This window comes from Cynara cardunculus (assembly GCF_001531365.2).
Source record: "Cynara cardunculus var. scolymus isolate 2C chromosome LG 13, CcrdV1, whole genome shotgun sequence".
NCBI lineage: Eukaryota > Viridiplantae > Streptophyta > Magnoliopsida > Asterales > Asteraceae > Cynara > Cynara cardunculus.
The window spans coordinates 2,845,309-2,866,895 of record NC_037540.1 but is presented as its reverse complement, the minus strand read 5'-3'; the positions used below and the strand labels follow the sequence as shown (position 1 = coordinate 2,866,895).

The window sequence follows — 21,587 nt, the reverse complement described above, 5'->3', positions numbered from 1 at the left end:
TTATTCAAAAATAAAAACGTTATTTTTTTTTCAAAATCACATGAACTATATTATAACATCTATAAAAACAGAATAAAATAAAACATTAAAATTAGCATTATACGAATACTCGTTTATTTGTTAAAAAAAACAAAGAAGATGGTTCCAAAATGCATGCTTAATATTTGTAATTAATTAATTATATTCCCTTGTCTTGGAGTAGCTTTCTCCCTCATCACTCATCATATGGAAATCTTATTCATCCCACAATCTTCGCCAACATGGCCGCGCATATTTACACCAAACAGAACGCTTCTTCTCCACCTTCAATTGCAACTTTCCTTCATTCACCACTCTTCTTTTCCCCACCTTTCGCCTTTACTTGAAGAATGAGATGAGAAAAACTACAATCTAACTTCTGTTGGTATGGAGGCCCATAAGCTGTTTCTCATCAAATCCTACTTTAAAGTTTTCCATGAACCCTTTACAGTTGATTTGGTGCAGAGGATAGTGATGAAAGTTTGTAGTTTTCTATGGGTTTTTCTCTGCAATTTCGTGTTGGGTTTATTTGGGCATTTGATCAAACGCCTGGTGAGGTAAGTCTCAATTTTGGGAAATTTTTATGTTGTTATTGTTTTTGATGTTATGTTGATTTGGAATAATTAGGTGATTTTGTGTTCAGATCACGGATTGATGATGATCATCATGAGAATAGTTTGGATACAACTGTGGGTTTCAATGAGCAAGAAGAGATAATTGTTGGGAGCTCCGCTGGTTCGAACTATGATGGATTTGGTGAAGAAGATAAACCTGAGTTTGCTTTTGGGTTTCAGTTTCAGATTAAAGAAGAAGATTTGATTAGCTATAAAGGTGTCGCTGATGCAAAAGCAGGCGAAACAGAGAATGCTTTCATGGAGAACGAGCTCACAACGACGACGAACACAAGTAAGTACCAATTCGTATCTGTTCAAGATTTTGGTGGGTTTGTAGCAGAGCCAGAAATTGGTAGCTTTACTGTTCACGAATTGTTCTTGGAAGAAGATTCAAGGGAAGACGATTTCATCACAAAGAAAGGGGGAATAAGTAAAATTGAAGATCAACGGCAAGAACTGAATGAAAATTCAAATCTTCCATCAAATGGAAAAGTTGATGGTTCCATGGAATCAAAGGTTTTTTCAGGTCAAATTCTTCAAAGGGTTGATCTTTCCAATACGGATTCCATCAATTCCGAAGAGAAATCGAAGGAATTTGTAGTTGGTGATTCAGGTTGTGAAGAAGTTCAAGAATTGCAGGAGAAAAGTCAGTTAAATGTGGGTGAAAATGGACTTTTGAAACCGGAGCAGGTTAATTGGTTGGGAGAATTTTTCATAAGAAATGACAAATTTTCTTATGGAGTTGATTTATCTCAGGAAAATGAATTCAATTCTCTTGATCATCAGGTTGAATCAGATGATTCCAGTGAGGGATATTTTTCAATTAGCCCTCAGGATGTTGATTCTGCTAGTAATAATGAGTTCTCTTCTGTCAAGGAAAGAGAGCCGGAAACTTCGATTCCTCCTGTTTCAGAAGAGATTGATGATGATTTCATTGATCTCGAACCCCATCTTGAAAATCTTGAGATGGAACTACAGAATTCTGATTCTAGTGTCATACATGAATTGGTTTCCGGTTTGGACAACTCAATGGAATCAGAAAATGGACTCATGAAAAGCGTCAAATTTGAGGAAGAAGATAAGGTAAACTCTTGGGATGTTGATTCAGACGATGAAGACGAAGACGATGTTTTGTTGGAACATCAAGAGTTGATTGGTCAGATGAAAATGGAGTTGAAGAATGCAAGAACTGGAGGTCTTCCTACCATTCTTGAAGAAAGTGAAACTCCAAGAATAAAAGAAGATTTGAAACCATTAAAGATCAATGAGAAGTTGGAGCATAGAGATCAGATGGCTGAAATTCAGAAGTTCTACAAGAGCTACACCGAGAAAATGCGAAAATTAGATGTCTTGAATTACCAAACGTTGCAGGCCATCAGTAAGTTCTCTAGTCCTATCTCCATTTTCATCAAGAAACCTTGATTTCATAACTTGGAGTTGCAGTTGGAATGGTTAAGCTCCGAACATCAATTCCCATTCTTCTAAATACCACTTGAGAGACGAAAAACTACCATTTTTAGAAATAAAAGTTCCTAATACAATTAGTCATTTGGGTTGACAAATACATTTTGAAGATTAAAACTTGACCCATAACCAACTTTTCATAAATTAAAAAGAAAACAGGTACGCTAATGTTTTTCAAAATGATTTGCTAAGATTTCAATTTTATATATACAAAGATTCTTCTAGTACAAATTGCTTCTGTGGGGGGATCTTTTTGTTTGCAAAATAATTGAGGAGTGGGTCACCATATTTTTAAGACCATTATTATGGGTTTGGTGGCAACATCCCTATTCTATGCTAATTGCAGACCCTCCCAAATTCTTATTGAACTTCTAACTCAAACCCAATTAAGAGTAAGTGGCTCTTTGGTTGGTTTTTCATCAAGTTCTCTATAGATAAAGTTGTCTGTGTGGATGTCTATATAGATTGGGAAGGTTTTTGTTTATGAAGGGTTTTTTCAATAGACGAAAGGAGCTTGTTTTTTTTTAATTGGGAGGGGCGATTTGTAAAAATATTGGCTATGTGCATAAATCTCCCCCCTAAAATCTTACTGAATAAACCATTTTCTATATCATTAAGTCACTACTACATAGTCATATATAGCTGACCAAAAAAGTTGTGAGTCCCGTTTAGCTTAGTAAAGGAAGCCATCATCATATATAATTCAATTAAGAGTAAGTAAACCAATGAAAGCATGTTTTTGGTGACCTCATATACCGAATTTTATATAGTGACTGCTACATTTTTATTAGTATCTCACCAATTTGTTATCAATAGTGAATAATTCTTGGGTGGTCTACAATTATCTTCAAGTCAATGGCAATCAACAGATGCTTTTGATACATATTCCTCACTTCATTTAACTTTTACAAGAGACCATCCATTATCCATCAATTTATTGAATATATGGCTTTATCCCAACTTATGGTTCTAAAATTCAAATTAATTACCACCCCTGAGTTGAATTGGTAACTTGTGCTTTTGTAGTGAAATTGTATAATGATTTGGCTCTTAACCTTAAAGGCTGATCATTTTGGAATGTTACATTCTGATTGAAGTTTTGCTGATTTGTATAGATTTTCTGAGAATGAAGAATCCAGACCAGTTGAACACAGGAGAAAACACGTCACTCTCAGCACTCAAATCGGTTATTTTCCCCAGTTTTTGGCCATGCAAACTAAGAAGAATTTATGCAGACCCAACACTTAAATCCGTCACCGAGTTACATAAAGATTTAGAAATCGTGTATGTTGGACAAGCTTGTCTTTCATGGGAGATTCTCCATTGGCAATACAAGAAAGCCAAAGAATTACAGTTGTATGATCCTCAAGGGTACCGATCGTATGACCAAGTTGCCATTGAGTTTCAACAGTTTCATGTGCTTCTTCGAAGATTCACAGAAGATGAAATGTTTCAAGGGCCTAGAGTTCAGAACTACGCCAAGCAGCGTTGCATCCTTCGAGGCCTTCTTCAAGTTCCAGCCATCAAAGGTAGCCTTTCAAAGTCGAACATACTATGCCACAATCTTAAAGTCGAGATCTTTACAAATTCTTTGAATGGTTGTCACGTTTTCATTGAAGTTCAAAACATATGACATCAAATTTGAAGATGAAAACAGTTGAGTCCACTCCCAGAAGTCAAAAAGTTGACTTTTAAAAAAATTGGTTTCTAAAAAGTTGACTTTAAAAAAAATTGGTTTCTTCTTTCTTCTTGTAGATGGAAATTTGAAAGAAAGGAAGGCAAGAAAAGAAGAGGAAGGAGATGCAGTTCCAATATCAACAATGGCCAGCATGATCAAAGAATCAATGACGGTTTTCTGGGAATTCCTGCACACTGATAAAGATACCACCAATTTGTTCTTAACCATAATCCTTCAGGGCAGTAAAGCACATCTCCAAGATCCTGCAGATTCAGATCTTTTCATGGACATCAAAACAACTCACCAAAAGGTTATGCATTGCTCTTTTCGCTCTCTTATAATAATTATACTTTTTGAAGGTTTTTGTTTTGGAGAGTTTTTCATAGATGGAAAGTGTGAGCTCCGCTTTCTATATCATTAAGCCACTACCAAACAATTATGTATAGTTCACCAAATAAGTAGCGAGTCCCATTAAGCTGCTAACAAGCAGGCCCTAACTTTTGTGGCGTTTTTGTAGAAGGAGAAGAGGCTAAAGGACATGCTGAGAACAGGAAACTGCATAGTGAAAAAGTTTCAGAAACATCAAGAAACAATCTTGGATCAACACATGTTTGTTTCACAAGTTGAATTAAAGTTGGTTTCAAGAGTGTTGAGCTTGCCAAGATTGAGTAGAGACCAACTGGTTTGGTGCCAAAGTAAGTTAAACAACATCAAGTTCATCGATCGAAAGATCCAAGTGGAAGATAGCTTGTTTTTGCTTTTCCCATGTTGAAAAAGCAGTATAAGTTATGAAATAGAGAGTATGAAGTTATATCCCACTTCTCCATCTGTGATCCATGGTTTTTTTGAAAGGAAGGTAGAGAAGTAGTGGATCCAGTAGGTAAAACTAGAACTCTTTTTAAGTTATTTTCAAGGGATGAATATGTATGTATGTATGCTATATATGTATATGGATTTTGAAATCTTCTGTTAATGAAATTTTCATTGTAGATTTGAAGGTGTAATGCTCACATTGAATTATAGCTTGTTAATGAGACATACAAGAGGAATTTGAATGTCTCATTGTGTAATGCTCACATTGGATTATAGCTTGTTTATTGAAAATTAAGTGAACAAAAATCATTATATTTATTACATCTACTTGAAGTGTACAATACAGTGCAGCGTAATACATCTTGATTTTGAGGTAGATAACTCGAGCCTTGAATCACGATTCATGTTTTCTTCTATTCGTTGTCCGACTCTCCCTCTCGTTTTATATATAGAGAGTTTATCAGTTTATTATATGAATAAACACTAGAAGGATACTCGTGCAATGCAGTAAGATACATATTGATTTTAATATTTCATTTTATTATTTATCTCAGTCGATGTTATAATATGTGATTTTGAGAACGCGATAATGTTTTTATTTTTGAATAAAATATAAATTTGAAGATATCATAAGACAAAAATATATCGATATTAATTATTTTGTTAGAACTCGATAATTATCTTAATTATATTTTAGATTTTTTATATTTTAAAAGTGAGATGTTTATCCTCTATTTGATTATGTTTATCCACAGTTAGTTATACGAATTCAAATATCGAGCTTTAATAAGTTGTACTCATGCATAATTTACTTGTAATCTTAAAATTTTAAATAATATGCATCAATATACATCATTTCATGCATAAAAAAGGTTTTTAATAAATTTTTGTCAAATGCTTTATGATATAGTATAGATTATGAAACATAATATCTTTTGTCAACTAAATATTATTCAATAAATTATAAGATTAAAAGATTGTTTGATTGGTTTTTCATTAAATCATCTGTGATGAAGTTGTTTTTTTTGAAACAAAATATTTACAATGGATAGAAGCCCAACTTTGTGTTTAGGCCCAAATAATGTTTTAACCTAGGGCACCCTTTATATATACACCTTTCTCTGTCTTCTCCTCTTCCGCCAGAGTGAAAACGATCAGGAGATAGCCGCCGATCCCAACATGGTGCAGCGTCTCACTTACCGCAAACGCCATAGCTATGCCACCAAATCAAACCAACATCGGGTTGTCAAAACCCCTGGTAATCTTCCTTCTCTTCTCTTCGATATCCATTCTATTCTGTTCTGTTATCTTGAGATTTGGCGTAACTTGTGTATGAATTCGGTAGTGTAAATTTGTTGTGAATTGAAGACATAATGTTTGGTGGTTGTGTTGAATAGGTGGGAAGCTAGTGTATCAGACCACCAAGAAGAGGGCAAGTGGACCTAAATGCCCTGTTACTGGCAAGAGAATCCAAGGGGTATGTGTTATTGAATTTGGCATTTGGCATCTGAATTACATTTTCATTATATTAAACTTGTTGCACCACTGTTAATTACTTCCTCATTTTGGTTTTTGATTTTTGGTTTATGATGTTGGAACCTTGACAAAGATCCCATCATACATCCCATCATGTTTATATCTTGGCAATTCTATTAATCTAATTGTGGTATAACTTGGAATGGTCCATTGGTTATAAAATGCAAATCATCTTTTTGCTACTTTTATTTTGAACATAGTTGTTATTTGGAGTTTTGATTAATTGTTTTATGTGTCAATTATTTGTTGGTACAATTTGTTTAATGATAATGGGGATGATGAGAAAATTCAGACGGATTCCCAATGATTTCTCTTTCTTTAAAGAGAAGGTGATCTTACAACCAGCTACTTCTGACTCATTATCATACAAAGTTATCATCTTTGTTCCTAAACTTTAGTAAGATTTTGAACCCTGATTTAATCATGCAACTGGAGTTGTTAAGATACTGCAAAAGTGGAAGCATCATAAATTGACATATGTGAATGGAGGGCATAAGTTGTTGAGTCTAAAGCTTTTTTATTTTTAAATCTTTATGCTTTATGTTGTGGTATGACTTGGCATGGTTCATAGGTTATAAAATCCAAATCATCTTTTTGCTAATTTTATATGGAACATAGTTGTTATTTGGATTTTGATTAACTGTTTTATGTGTCAATTATTTTGGTGGTACAAGTTGTTTAATGATAATGGAGATGATGAGAAAATTCAGACGGATTCCCAATGATCTCTCTTTGTTTAAAGAGAAGGTGATCTTACAACCAGCTACTTCTGACTCATTATCATACAAAGTTATCATCTTTGTCCCTAAACCTTAGTAAGATTTTGAACCCTGATTTAGTAATGCAATTGGAGTTGCTAAGAAACTGCAAAGTGGAAGCATCATAAATTTGCATATGTGAATGGAGGCATAAGTTGTCGAGTCTAAAGCTCTTCTTCTTTCCTTGAAATCTTCTTGCTTTATGTTGTGGTATAACTTGGCATGGTCCATAGGTTATAAAATGCAAATCATCTTTTTGCTACTTTTATTTAAAAACATAGTTGTTATTTGGAATTCTGATTAAATGTTTTATGTGTCAATTATTTTGGTGGTACAATTGTTTAATGATAATGGGGATGATGAGAAAATTCAGACGGATTCCCAATGATTTCTCTTAAGAGAAGGTGATCTTACAACCAGCTACTTCTGACTCATTATCATACAAAGATGGTCTTTGATCCTAAACCTTGGTAACATTTTGCACCCTGATTTAAGAATGCAATTGGAGTTGCTAAGATACTGCAAAAGTGGAAGCATCATAAATTGGCATATGTGAATGGAGGACATAAGCTGTTGAGTTTAAAGCTCCTCTTCTTTGCTTGAAATCTTTATGCTTTATGTTGTTTTTGCTGTTCCTGTACTTAGGTTAGAGACATCAGGCTGGCTATTTTGATGTTTAAGTGATGAAGTAAAATTAATGACTAAGCATGTATCGCCATTTGCAGATTCCCCACTTGAGGCCTGCTGAATACAAGAGGTCTAGATTATCTAGGAACAGAAGAACTGTTAACCGGGCTTATGGTGGAGTTCTGTCTGCAGGGGCAGTAAGGGAAAGGTAATTCTTTTAATAGTCTGTTTATTGATTCGTTGCAACTTTATTGTTCTGCAAAAATATTGTTTTCTGGTTTTATTCACTTGTACATTGTTGTTTTATTTATAGGATCATCAGGGCTTTTCTTGTTGAAGAACAAAAGATTGTGAAAAAGGTTCTGAAGATCCAGAAAGCCAAAGAAAAGACCGCTTCAAGGAGTTAGATGTCAGAATGCATCTGAGTCGGTATTCTTTCAACCGTCAGAGTAATTTTGGATACAACCCACCATGTGAAATGTGAGTTAGTCTGTGAGGTGTGTCTTGAATATGTAATCGAGCCACTTTTGCCTCTACTTTGTCGTTAATCAAAACATTTCTAGGTTTTGTTTACAACTTATTAAATCTTTTGGGATTCTTTCACTCTTATATTTACTTTTGAATTTGGTTTTTTCATTTAATTGAATGACTTTCTTAAGGTATATTACACATTCATCAGTCTACATGACCAGATTATGTCCTGTTAGGTATGTTAGCATCTTAACTTGGATAAGCGAACTTCCTAACCAGTGAATTCTTTTTGGGAAGTATTTTGAACAGAAACAGTTGAAAAGAAAGCTTTCGGTTTGTGTTACAGGATACGAAAGGTAACCAGAAATCAGGTTAGGTAGGCATGCATTATAATCAAACCTAAGATAAGATAGGAAAGCTATTTTTATAGTATTAGAGCAACATTCATAGTACAGGCATCATAATCAAACCTAAGATAGGAAATCCCATAGATAGATAGTCATGGCTTCTATTAGTAACCAATACTAAAGCCCCCTAAATAGTGCCTTTGGACTGTTTACGGCATAAGGGTGCCACGATACTTCCTCATGGCTTCATGACTATTCATAGTGTTTCCTGTGTTGCTGAAGTTGTGATGTGTGGCATTAGGTTTAGCAACAAATACCGGTCGTGCGTATCGCCTCAGTGGCTCGATTGGTTGTGCCCGAGTTGACAAATCGTCGAGTACTCCTCTTCTTCTAGGGTCTGCACGTGGGGAATAATACACCGATTCTTCCATAAAACCCAATGCTTCGTTGATATTGTTAGTAGGGCTTGTAAGAGGATGATGTGTTGCTGGTGGACCTGCACCCTGCCAAGATTTATTAGAACCCGAAATATTCCCGGTTCGAACATGCCTGGCCCCTCCCAAGCTCGGTCCTGAATGAATTAGGTGGGCTTCTTCTGAAGGGTACCCATGGACCAGGCTTGAAGGATTATATATATCTTGGGTTGAGAATTCACTAGTTTTCACGGGCCAGCTTGATTTATTCTGGGCCTTGAAATCATCTGGTCCTTGATATTTGGGTGGGCTTGAGTTCTTATAGTTGAGCCCATAATTTGGCTCGTATTCTGGAGCCGGAGATGCATATTTGGGAGTTTTCGACATGCTTGGGGCATGTACGTACTCCTTGAGGAGCTCGGCTTTTGAAGGTGAACCAACAAAGTCGGGAAACCCTGCAGCCGGCTTAGGACCCCACTGCTTATTGGCCTTGGTCTCAACCGCATACTGGTTGCCAGGATTTTTCAGCCCATGGTCATAACCATGTGGAGCTGGAATGTTGGTGTGGGTTGAGTAGCCTTTGGTCACGTACGTCTTACCTGCCATACTTGTTTGTTGGATGCAAGTTTTCGGGTATTTGTTGTGCTCGATTTGGCTGTGTCAAAATGGATGATGCTGTAGTTTCTTTATATAGTAAAACAAAGATATTTTCATGCATCAACACTGTTTCAAGATTAGGATTGTGTTGTAGAATCGAATTCGAGGCTTAATCTTCTGATACAAGTCGAACATATTCTTGCTTAATGGGGTTACTGTGCAATTCGATTTTTACGAGAACCATTATTTGTTGGAAAGCTACTTTTTGACTGTTTTGATTATTTTTCCGTATGCGTTAAGCAATTCACAGTGCATCTATTGTCGAATACCGTTGTTATAAAGTAGTGATTGATCTGAACCGTAACCACCCCTCGTTAAAGACGTATCTGGACGGGTTGGTTACGTAACTCAGGGACGGACTCAATTTTTTTTTTTCAAACGGTGACTTCCTTTGATTATACAAAATATAGGGGATATTTTTCACAAAACTGTCATTGTTTTGTTGGTTAGTTTATTGTTTTTTTATATGTGAGGTCTTGTGTTCAAGTTTTTATTGCAATTTTTTTTTCTCAAAAACATAATAAATCTGAAATCGAAAGCTGAAAGGAAGAAAAGTCTTGCATACCAACTCTACAAAAGGAAATTTGTGCTCTCATTTAGTTTCAAAATATATATGGTGGTACAACAAATTAACACAATAACACTTTTCACAACCCAATTTTTTAGATTACAACGATTGAACAATATGATGGCACATAATCACATATTACGATGGGTCCGTCCATGATGTAAGCGGTCAAAAGGAACCCAAATTATTGTACGAAAAGTCATCCGATCAAATTTAAACCGGTCAAATTTATTGAAATAATTATCTTACCGTCTGTTATTTTCTTGTTCTTTTGGACTTTTTTATTTTTTGGTTATGCAAAATTACCTTTTTACCATTTATTATAAATAGCAGCAATTATTATAATATATTTCTAAAAAAAGGGAAAATCTGTTACTAGAATATGAGTTTTGGATTCTAGATAAACATTAACTAACGTGTCCTTGTGTTGTAGATAAGCATTTCATTCCATCTAAAAAAGCAATCTCTTTTTATACATGAGTGTATATATATATATATATATATATATATATATATATATATATATATATATATGGTTGAGTTCACGTAAGAGCAAAGGTTTTCGTGAGACCCGTAAGACCAATTTATGTTCATTGATCAACTTTATAAGTTAATGATCTAACGATCTAAATTGCACGGTGACAATTTGGTAATTATTAAGAAATCTCGTGGCGTTTATGAATGTTTATATTTTGTCAGGTTATAGATCTAATCCAAGGGTTGAGAATTGGTCTTACGGGTCTCACGAAAAACAATTGGTTTCACATGATCTCAAGTCTATATATATATATATATGTATATATATATATATATATGTATATATATATATGTATATATATATATATATATGTATGTATAATTGTTTTGTTCGATTATGATAATGTGGGCCCCTCAAAAGATAGTTATCTGAAACCCTAATAAACATATTCCTTTAGGTGTGCTCATATCCGTTGAAAAAGTTGAAGATCAACGAGTTGTACAAATCTAGTTTCAATGGTCGGAGTTTGTTTGTTATTGTTTGGAATTGATAGTTTACCTCATTCTTACGTTATTAGCGAACCAAGTGTCTAGAACTTATTTACGATGATAGTTTATCTCATTCTTACGTTATTAGTGAACTAAGTCTTCAGAACTTACTTACGATCTTTTATTGATTAGCGGAATGATTGAAGAGTTTGTTTTGGTAACGAAAAACTAATGATAAGTAGATCGTTAGTGTTTGTTAATCATTATAACCAATTTGGGGATGATTGGAATGTTGTCTACTTTATTAATTAATGATCAATGAAATTGGACAGAATCCGAGATTATACCACTTAGTTGGAATTTTCCCGTTATTAATTCCATATTATTTAGTTTTATACTAAGATGCTGTTTACTTGCGGCTTAATTAGGCTTATTGGTCTATCTGGCTTATTTGCACAACTCATTTGGGTTGTTTACTTACGGCTTATTCGCACATAATATGACTTAATCGCACAGATAGAAATGGTGTGTTGTCCCCATTCAGCTACAAAAATGACACCCTCAGCCCTTATTTAAAGCACTGCCTCCTTCCCATATGAGACACCTCGTCGTCGGCCTCTTTATGATTTTTTGTTTGATGTTCAAATAATTAATATTAGGGGTTAATCGGTCATTTATGTTATTCAGACTGTTGGTTCAGATAAAAAAAGTAAACAACACCCATTAATCTAGATAGACAAATTTATCCGGACAACCAAATTTATCCATACAAGACTTAATAAAAAAATATGGTAAACTGCCCCTAACTCGTTTTAAACCTATGCTCTCTAAGTTGATTATCGTTCAACTCCGAACCTCCTTAATTAGTACGCAACATATGCTCAATGATGGTATGGATTTTGAGCAAAAAGTTGAGTACCGACATGATCAGTAATTATAGTTTTATACTGTTATAAACCTTATAAATAATTTCAACAATCGCTATAGGTTCGACCTTATTTAATGTAATTCATTTGCGTTAATGTTAGTGGAACTCGATTTGCTATTTGTTGGTCTTGACATCCACCATATGTGTATTTGATATTTATGCCGTTTGTCTTATTTAAATCATGACAATATTTAATTTAATGACATCGTTTATTAATTGCAAACGTGATCCTTTCGGCCCATTTACAACAAAGATTATTTATACATAGATGCACACGACTATGAGAAGATGAAGCCTAAAATTACATTTGGAAATTAAAAAAACGCTTAAAAGAGATTACGATAGGATGTTGAAAAGTTAAAAGACAGATACATAGATATGCGTCATGCAATACCCGGTTTGGGACTTTAATTTTTGTGCTTTTTATGGCACACGTGACCCTTGGTACCTTCTTATGGCCTCTTGACTATCGATGGTGTTTGTTTGGAAGTTTGTTGAACCGGCAAATGTGGGCTTTCTGTATTGCCATTCGGGTTCGATTGAATGTGGGTGCGAGGAAAAGTTATCGAATTGGCCAGAGTGTGGTGAGTAATTCATAGATTCTTCCAGAAAACCTAATGCTTCATTAATATCGTTGGTGACACTAGTTAGAGGATGATGTGTCATTGGCGGACCTGCACTCTGCCAATGATTTTTCGGGTTCGGAAAGTGTCGAATCTGACCATATTTTGAGCCCGGGATTGAAGGGTGGTGGTTATTTGGGCCCGACAAGTTTCTGGTCCTGATCCGTTGGTCTTCATCGTACTGATGGTTATATATCGGGTTTGTAGGTTGGTATATATTCGGGCCCGACAAGTTTCTGGTCCTAATCAGTTGGTTTCCTTCTGATGGATAGTTATGCATTGGGCTTGTAGGTTGGTGCTTATCCGGGCCTGGATAGCTGTTGTTCCTAGTCATATGGGCTTCTTTTGGTGGATAGCTATGCTCTGGGCTTGTAGGTTGGTACTTATTTGGTCCAACCAAGTTACGGGTCTTAATCGGGTGGGCTTCTTGTGAGGGCTGGTTTTGCACTGGGCTTGTAGGTTGGTACTTATTTGGGCTCGAGAGATCGCTTGTCTTCACGGGGATGCTTGTCTTGATCTGGACTTTGTTACGAAACTTATCTATTAAACTTTCTCGTCCCTGGTTGCGGGGTGGGCTTTCTTGTCTCTGGTTGCGGGGTGGGCTTTCTCGTCCCTGGTTACGGGGTGGGCTTTCTCGTCCCTGGTTACGGGGTGGGCTTTTGCGTCCCTGGTTGCGAGGTGGGCTTGAGTTCTCGTTATCTGACACATAGTCGGGCTCATAGCCTCCGTGATGGTCCTTAGGTTTGTATTTGGGGCCGATGAACATGCTAGGCCCACGGTTATACTCCTGATCACCAAAATTAATGTACCTCGTAGTTGGGGTACGAATACGCTCGATCGTCGTGGTCTCAACCACATACCAGTTGTTGGGTTGTTTTGGGCCATGAGCGTAACCACCTTCTTGGGGTGGAACATTGGTATAGGTCGGGTAACCCTTGTTCCCATATCCACGCCAAGCCATCCTTAGTTCTATAAAAAAGGTTTGGGTATTGTTTTTCCCCTTTCTTTCTGTATGTTTAAAAATGAACAATGTTATCGTTTCTTATATAGTACGTACGAGAACTTGATCCAAAGATATTTTCTTATATTGCACAGTGGAAAGATTAGAATTTTGTTTCAAGAATCCAATTCTCCACCCAAACTATATGATGGAAGATGAAGTCGAACATGTTCTGAATTATTGGTCCTCGTAAAATTCGATTTTCACTAAAACCATCGAGACCGAATGCTACTCGAATAATCCCATACAAATAAAGCAATGTTTATGAAATGAAATGTAAATCAGTGATTTTTTGAAGACTTGTGACTTTTTTTTAAAATTAATTTGGTGTTATTGTCAACAAGTAAATTAAGGAGATATTAATGGGGTCTTGAAAACAGAAGCAAGGTTCGCTGATATTAATGAAAATGGTCAAAGGCCAAGAGTCAATTGTAGTACATGCATCCATTCCCCCGTAATTCCCATTTCTCAATAACACTAATTAATCATTTCCTTCAAACCAATTAATTCATCTTTTATTTATTACATAAATTTCAACTTCCATTTAATATATATTTTTCTATATAATACACATGAATACATATATGTATATCCGAATATATGTATTTCAAGAATTGGGAATCTTTTTTTTTTCTTTACTGAGCCTGTTTGTATCTACTTCTACCAATCTCATAAAGTCGTGAAGATAAATAGGTAGAAAAACCACTATGGAGGAGGCTCGAGAATTAACTTTTATTTATCTGTTGGGTTGACCTGAATGTTAGATTTGGACAACTTTTCACTACGACAAAATTGAGTTTATAGAACAGCTATTTTGTTCAAGTGTCATAACAGAGTGTCTTATATAACAAAAAAATAAAGGTATCTATCTAAAATGTTACAATAAGTTTATAGGACGTTTTTGTACGTCATAACAAGTTTTTTAGGATCTTTTAAAATAAAGTGTTCTAATAACTATTTAAAATGATGTTTTATAAACACAATTAATGGTTTTAAAGCCATTTCCATGCATTTGAACATGAACGACTCGTGGTGATCTTTCATTTTGTCGTTCCTTGTAAATGAAAGGCACCAAATATTTTGTTTTTCTTTTTTGGAAGGGTGTTCCGGTGCTTATAAACTCAGTGACCATAATTATTGTGTACGCCTGAAAATCGAACTCTGCACAGATGAGATATTCCATATTTCTTTGTGGAAAACATTTGTTGATGGGTTCTTGGATGGCAAAACACAACACTCCAGAAGCCAATTAACGCAGAGGATTTAAGATATACGAAACTGATGAAAAACCTCTAAAGAAGCCAAGTTGTTGGATGATGAAACCTATACGAAGGTGGCGAAAGGGTTTATAGTGCGGATTAATTGGCTTTCATCTAGACGGAAAACAAGGCCTTTTGATCCCTCAAACGAACCACCGACTTAATTGAAGCTGCCAACCGGACGTGGAGTTCAAATTTTGAGTTTTCGGGTACGTGCGGGTGGAGAAAACGAGAGAAATTTTCATTTTGCATAATGAAAATATTACATTAAAATGAAAGCAAATTAATCATGATTGAGGATGTGTACTAAACATTAGTATTATATTTTGATTGAACTTCAAAAAGTCCTTAAAATACATGAACTTGATTGATTGAAACAAAACTTAGAAATCTGAACTACAAGAAGAAAAACAAGGTAATCAAAAGAGTGCTTCTATTCTATGTTAAACCCTTAACTAACTACCAACTAATTAATCAGTTAATTATATATAGCACTTGTTAGTAGTTGAAAAACTAGATGATATCTCACTAGAAGAATCACAAAGAAAACTAGATTTCCATGCATCTTGCAACCCCAATGGCAAACTCATGAAAGGGTACCCACCACTAGATATTGATCTCCCCCACTGGTCCTCGAAATGCGTGTCGACTGTCTCGGTGGTGGTGGGACCTGGACCCTTCATCGTTGTCATGCTCGCTGTCCCTTCTTGTTCTTGAACACAGTTTTCTTGTATTTCAACAGGTAAGTTAGTGATTGAAAAGCAGCAGCCATTGTAATTATATTGCTGATGATGATCATGGTGCAGCCCATTAGTGATGTAGTCCAAGCCTTCTGCTGACGCCTTATCAAAATCTCCAAAGATGGAATTAGGGATGTTAAGTAGCAAAGATGATGCATCAACTGTTGATGATTTAGAACCATAGTTAGGTTCTTGGAACAAAAAGGGATAGCTTGTGGAATAATTAAGGTCCTCACTGCTTGAAATGGAATTATTTTGAGGGGGTTTATTGTTCGTAGTTGTAACCGTAGGAGGTACTGTTGGGTCAATATTAAAAGGTTTGTAGACAGGCATATTGTTACTACCAGTATGGTCCATGTTAGGAGAGAAGCTAGTGATGGATGAATGTTGAAAGTCATTGCTAGATATGCCATGTTGAGTAAGGATGTTGTGATCAGATGAAGTGGTTTCTGGCAAGATTGGAGATACCCAAGAATGAGATAGGGTTCTTTGTGCAGTTGAGCTTGCTTTCTTGAATATTCTACAGATTGCCCATGAATCCTGCAGATTTTGGAAGCAAAAAAAAGCTTAATAAATGATGAAATAGTATTACATGGTGTTATTGTCAACAAGAAGAACTAAAATATGGATCCATAAGATCAATGTCCCGAAACTAGGTTTTAATCTTATTTGAGAGTTCTATATAAGAACTAATGCTCTTAGATGATAATTAATAAATGTGATCTACTTGCTGGAAATATAACCAGAAAGGAAACCACTAGGGTTGTGGCGTAGTGGTTGAGGTCATGGGAGATGTGGTGAAATATCCCATCTATCCAGGATTCGATTCAAGGCATACACAACAATTGTGGTCATTGAGTTTATCAAACCTGATTTCTTGTCATCACAATTTACTGGGATGGTAAATATAACTAGAAAGATCGATAAAGGACTGAAATACTTACGTTGGCAGGAATGGTTTTCTCAAGAAAACGTTTGCTAGGAGTCGTGTGATCCGTGAGGGAAGGCAACCGAAACTCGTGCATCATCCAGTCAGTTTTGATCCCTTTCGCAGCTCTTCCTTTGTAGAACACAAGTGACTTCTTCAAGCCAATACATTTTGAACCTTCAGAAGCGTAGATCGGTCGGTCTGTACCTGTAGCCTTCCAGAATCCAGCTCCTGTCACACGGTTCGGCCGTGCACTGTTGCGGTATTTCCGGTCCCTTGGACAGTAAAAATACCATTCTTTCTCTCCCGTCATAGCCAACTCTATAAATTGATTTAGAAAAGGAAAAAAAAGTTACAATCTTGTCAACTTTCATGCAGAAAGGATTATACAAATTAAATCTTGAAATGATGAGAAGAAAAAAAAAATGAAGCATACTTGGCAGATCCCATGGATCATGTTTATAGATATCCAATTGTTTGATGAGTTCAATGGAGAGTGGCCTTTGCTGGATCTTCCTTTTTAGATAAAACCCAACAAGCTCCTCGTCCGTAGGATGAAACCGAAACCCTGGTAACATGATTTCTTCTATTTTCTCACCATTTTCACTTCTCTCCTCCATTATGATACCTATTTTAGCTCTGAAAACAGAAAGAAAAACCTAACTCTTCACTTAGATCTGGAAACCCTAAAAGAAAAGCTGATCGAACTAAACAAAACCAATGAAGGAAATCAGGATTAAAGTTGGTGATCAGTGTAGAGATATGAAGTTGAAACTAGGGTTTTCTTGTTTTAGGGTTAAGTGAGCAAGAAGCATGAGGACAAGAGAGATGAAATGAAAGTGAATGGGAAGTTTAGTTGATTTGAAGATGAAGATATGCTTCCTGAAAAGGGTTCTGCCTCCGAAGGATCAGCCGTTTTTTCAGGTGACCTTAAAGAAACTGGTTTTTGCAAGGATATCGCTGTATAACCCCGAAATAGTACGAGAGAGATGGATTATTCAACTTTTTTTTTTTCCAAAAAGAAAGAAAAAACAACTACCAAGAAACGCTCTCTCTAAGTCAATAATGGATTTTTAATCTGTTTTTTTTTTTCCTTTAGGAAAACTAGGTGAAGCTTTTATCTATATATTATTTTTAACTATTTATCAATATTCATAATATTAAAACTAGTGTTATCTTTATAGGACGTTATCAATTTCAAAACGTCTTAATAAACTGTTTTATAGGACTCAATTTCTAGGACCAAAGATAAAGAGTACTATAATGTATTGTAATAAGTTCATAAAACGTTTTAACAAGTTTTTTAGGACATTTTTAATGCAAAACGTCATATTAGTTATTTTATAAGACAATATCCGAAAAAGTATCTTATAAAAATATGAGTTAATTTATAGGACACTTTCTTAAAAGTGCCATATAGAATATCTTATGAGATGCTTTGTATTATAAATGTTCTAAAAACCTTGTTAAAATGCACAAAAACATCCTATAAACTTATTACAAACGCTTTTAGAAAGCACCTTTTATATTTTGGTCTTATAAAACAGTTTATTAAAACGCTTTGAAATTGGTGGCGTCCTATAAACTTAATTTAATTAATTGTAGTGTTTGATTAAGCAAAACATATACATGCCTTATTTTAAGTCCGTCAACTAATTTGCATTTCCATCTTAAAGAACCTGTTAATGTGAAACTTGTTTATTTGAATTGGAAAAAAAATTAAACGGGATGATAAAATAATGAACATAGGGTACAATATTAATAATAATTTATAAATTAATTAAAAGAAACTTTTGAATTTCAAAAAGTAATTAAAGAAACCATTTATTTGAAGACTTAATTAATTTCCTGGTCTTTTTGGGAGAAAAAGACTCTTAAAATGCATATATCCATGCAACCCTTTTTGGGGTTATGTTTAGTAACTCCAAATTAATTGATGAATCTCAAGAGATTAGTTTGGTTTGTTGGGATCATGATCTCGATCATTAATTAATTAATTAGTTATTAATAACTACTTAATTATTATCCATTTAATTTCTCATTTTAATCTCAAAAAATACATACATGAAAGTAATAAATCGTTATATATTAATTTAATTGAAATATACATAATAATGATGAGCAGATAAAGACAAAACAAAATTCCAAGAAAATTAAGGGTGTTCAATTAATGCGGTTGTTTAATAAGCTTCATTTGGGGTTTTTGATTCATGTGTAAATGTGGACTTTGGAAAGCGGCAAAAGCTCAAAATTACATACATACATACATATATATATATATATATATATATATATGTATGTATGTATGTATATACACACACAGATACACACAGTCATGAAGGGTTAATTAATGTGTTATATTAAATAAAGAATCTTGATTTAATTAATTGAAGTATCGAAGAATGCAGCTTCCATTCCATTCCTTGAAAGCTTCTATTCCACTGACCTGTCAGGATTATATGAATATTTATAAGAGCCATTTGGACCGGTGAAGATTCCTCCTGCTGTCATACGCTACATGCAATTTGCTACTCCACTTCATTTCTTTAAACCTCTATTCAATGGTCTACTGCTTATCTCAAAGACTATATCTATATCTATATGTATATCATGTACTATATATTATGTGGTCAATTACTATTTCACCCCTTGTTTCTTCATGTTATTTCTTTACAGAATTAGGTCTGATATATTGATTTATATTTGTATATATACATGCATCATGCATGGTATAGTAGAATGTAGATGTAACCTAGCTACATATGTGTACTTCCAGTGCACATCCACCATCTTGATCTTAATTAACCATGGGGTATGAGACATGTTAAGAATGAGCATGGCATATATAAGCATGTTCTAATTGTTTTGGAAATCGTTTTGGAAATCGTTTGATAAACTTTGAAGGTCCTCTTCAAAATCTCACATACAACATGCTAAGGAGGAACAACCTTAGCATCGATTAAGATTCATTATGTTTATGTTAATTTTTGTAAATTAGTATGGAGCTTGATTTGATTATATATATGAGATATATGTATCAATATTTGATTTGTTACTTCTTTTTGTCCTATTATATACTTGTTAGGTTGTCCAACTGAAATCATTAAGCCGTAGGTATAGTAGAACACATGAATGATTCGCTAATTTACAAGGGGATTGCTCGAGCATTAACTTATAATATATGATCATAATGTTGCATGTTACGAGGTATATATAACTAATCCTTAATGAGAAAAAAAAAGGTATGAGATTCATTTTTGTGATAAAGTCGTACATGTCGAGTTGTCATGATAAATGTTATGTTCACAAGGCTACCTCGTCAACCGAGTGTCTTCAAAACTCCAAAAAAAACTATAAGCATCTTGGCGAGGCGATGGAATAAGGAAGAATATATATATATATATATGTAGCTAGCAGATTTATAATTCTATTTTTGGGGTGATCAGCCTAATTAATATTATTTAATTAAACAAAGGGTTAATTGTGATTAAGGAGTTAGAAAGAGAGAAATGAAGTGGATTTGCATCAATTATATATTTAAGAAAAGTATGTACATGGATTTCATCAATTTTATAACTTTGAAAAGCAATTATGCCAAGTGATGTTACCCTTGCTGATTTTGCTAATTTTCTTGCAATCGCTAATTACCAATGTTTACTTAGTGGGTGGTTTCAATATAACCACAAAAGGGGGCATTTTAACTATATCATATGCTATTTATTTTTAAAACCTCTTTGTTTGTTATAGGGTTTTTTTTTTTTTTTTAATACTGTTGTATGATGGTGGGAGGCTTATTTGAGAATCAACATGTATTTACAGGGGCGACTTCGAAAGACATATAGAGAACTAGGGAAGGGGTACATATGGTTATCAAGGAGCCAATGAGGGGAGGTTGTCTTTCCAAGGAATGAGGGAGGTCGTATATGCTCCTGGATTTGGCTATAGCTCATGACATGATCGTATCAAACTCTTGTTTAAGAAGACGAGAAGAGTACATGATCACCATTTGAAGAAGGATATGTCTGAGGGAAGCGGGCTCACATTTGCTGGAGGAGATCTTTATCGTCGTCCTCAAGACTACTAGAAGAGTGGAGACCTGTGTAGTAGTGTCGTTGTACAAGAACAAACTGAAGTGATGCATAATTGAAGAAACTATGCGAGAGAGCAATCGAGAGACTTAGGTTGGAAGGGGAATTCTGCTATTTCTATACGACACAAACACTTTGGTTTGCTTGCCTGCTTTTATATTTTACAACCGGTTTGCATTTAGTTAGAGCATACGTGATAGGAAAGATCACGTCAACGCCAATTAAACAACCCAAAAACTTCAACTTTTCTATTATCGCAAAAACATTTCTTTGTGTTTTTCATTGTTTCTTTAACCTTTTTAGGATTTTCACCATTTTTCGTTTATATCATTTATATTATATTTTATAAAAACTAATGTAATAAAATTATTCACATAAAAACTTTAGTTAATACGATAATTTAATTATACATATATCATGTCGATTATATGTTTATGATAATATTAAATTATTAAAGACTCCTCTCATAAATATTATTAAAAACAGGTATATATCACGCAGATTATATATGTTTATGATAATATCAAACAGGGAGTTGTGTTTTAAAATGGTTTTTTACATCCCAAAAAACTTATGAAAAAACTCCCGCTCTTGATTTGGTGGTTTTATACCTTTTTGCACGCCTTTGATGTCCTTCCATGATTTCTTTTTCCCGTTACATTTCTTTTAATTATTACCAACTCCAGTTTCGCCATTTTGTCAAACTTTTGAAACCAGAAAATATTCTACTCAAAATATTTTACAAAATGATGGTTCCACGAAAACTTCGCTACTCCTTGAGGCATCGTAGACGACTGCAACCTTAAGAAAACGACTTATATCTTATTAAAAGATTTAGTATGATTAGTTCAGTTACCCATTTCCGTTCAAAATTATCTAAAGCAACACTAATAGATCTAAAAACCCGATAAAGATTCAAACGACGAAACAGAAGTCCATAGATAACCTTTCATACACAGATCAACAAAAAAAAAAAAGAGAATAAAATTCCATTATCAAAACCTACAACATAACTCCTAAATGTCTTTGAAACTCCACCTCATAAATCATCAGTTCGAGTCTTCTAAAATCAATACAGATTTTCCTGACTT

At 34.5% G+C, this 21,587-nt stretch overlaps 3 protein-coding genes and 3 non-coding genes across 6 annotated transcripts; 5 read left to right on the top strand and 1 right to left on the bottom strand.

The window, feature by feature from the left end:
* Nucleotides 1-260: 260 nt before the first annotated feature.
* Nucleotides 261-4,795, top strand: LOC112525482. Its single transcript, XM_025135629.1, has 5 exons — nucleotides 261-575; nucleotides 662-2,010; nucleotides 3,212-3,625; nucleotides 3,852-4,084; nucleotides 4,292-4,795. Exons 1-5 carry the CDS (start codon nucleotides 406-408, stop codon nucleotides 4,544-4,546), a joined length of 2,421 nt encoding a protein of 806 aa, XP_024991397.1. The 5' UTR covers nucleotides 261-405; the 3' UTR covers nucleotides 4,547-4,795.
* Nucleotides 4,796-5,731: 936 nt separating this feature from the next.
* Nucleotides 5,732-8,149, top strand: LOC112525973 (60S ribosomal protein L34). The gene is made up of 4 exons (XM_025136312.1): nucleotides 5,732-5,845; nucleotides 5,985-6,064; nucleotides 7,607-7,716; nucleotides 7,822-8,149. Exons 1-4 carry the CDS (start codon nucleotides 5,767-5,769, stop codon nucleotides 7,913-7,915), a joined length of 363 nt encoding a protein of 120 aa, XP_024992080.1. The 5' UTR covers nucleotides 5,732-5,766; the 3' UTR covers nucleotides 7,916-8,149.
* Nucleotides 6,393-6,483, top strand: LOC112526185. The gene has a single exon (XR_003070519.1). It is a non-coding gene; the product is annotated as a small nucleolar RNA R12 (small nucleolar RNA).
* On the top strand, nucleotides 6,811-6,901 carry LOC112526186. The gene has a single exon (XR_003070520.1). It is a non-coding gene; the product is annotated as a small nucleolar RNA R12 (small nucleolar RNA).
* On the top strand, nucleotides 7,232-7,316 carry LOC112526184. The gene has a single exon (XR_003070518.1). It is a non-coding gene; the product is annotated as a small nucleolar RNA R12 (small nucleolar RNA).
* Nucleotides 8,150-15,222: 7,073 nt separating the features above from the next.
* Nucleotides 15,223-17,028, bottom strand: LOC112526091 (putative NAC domain-containing protein 94). Its single transcript, XM_025136480.1, has 3 exons — nucleotides 16,845-17,028; nucleotides 16,425-16,729; nucleotides 15,223-16,020 (listed from the first exon to the last, which is right to left on the bottom strand). The coding sequence occupies exons 1-3, from the start codon at nucleotides 17,026-17,028 to the stop codon at nucleotides 15,223-15,225; spliced, it is 1,287 nt and encodes a 428-aa protein (XP_024992248.1).
* Between the last annotated feature and the right edge of the window lie 4,559 nt (nucleotides 17,029-21,587).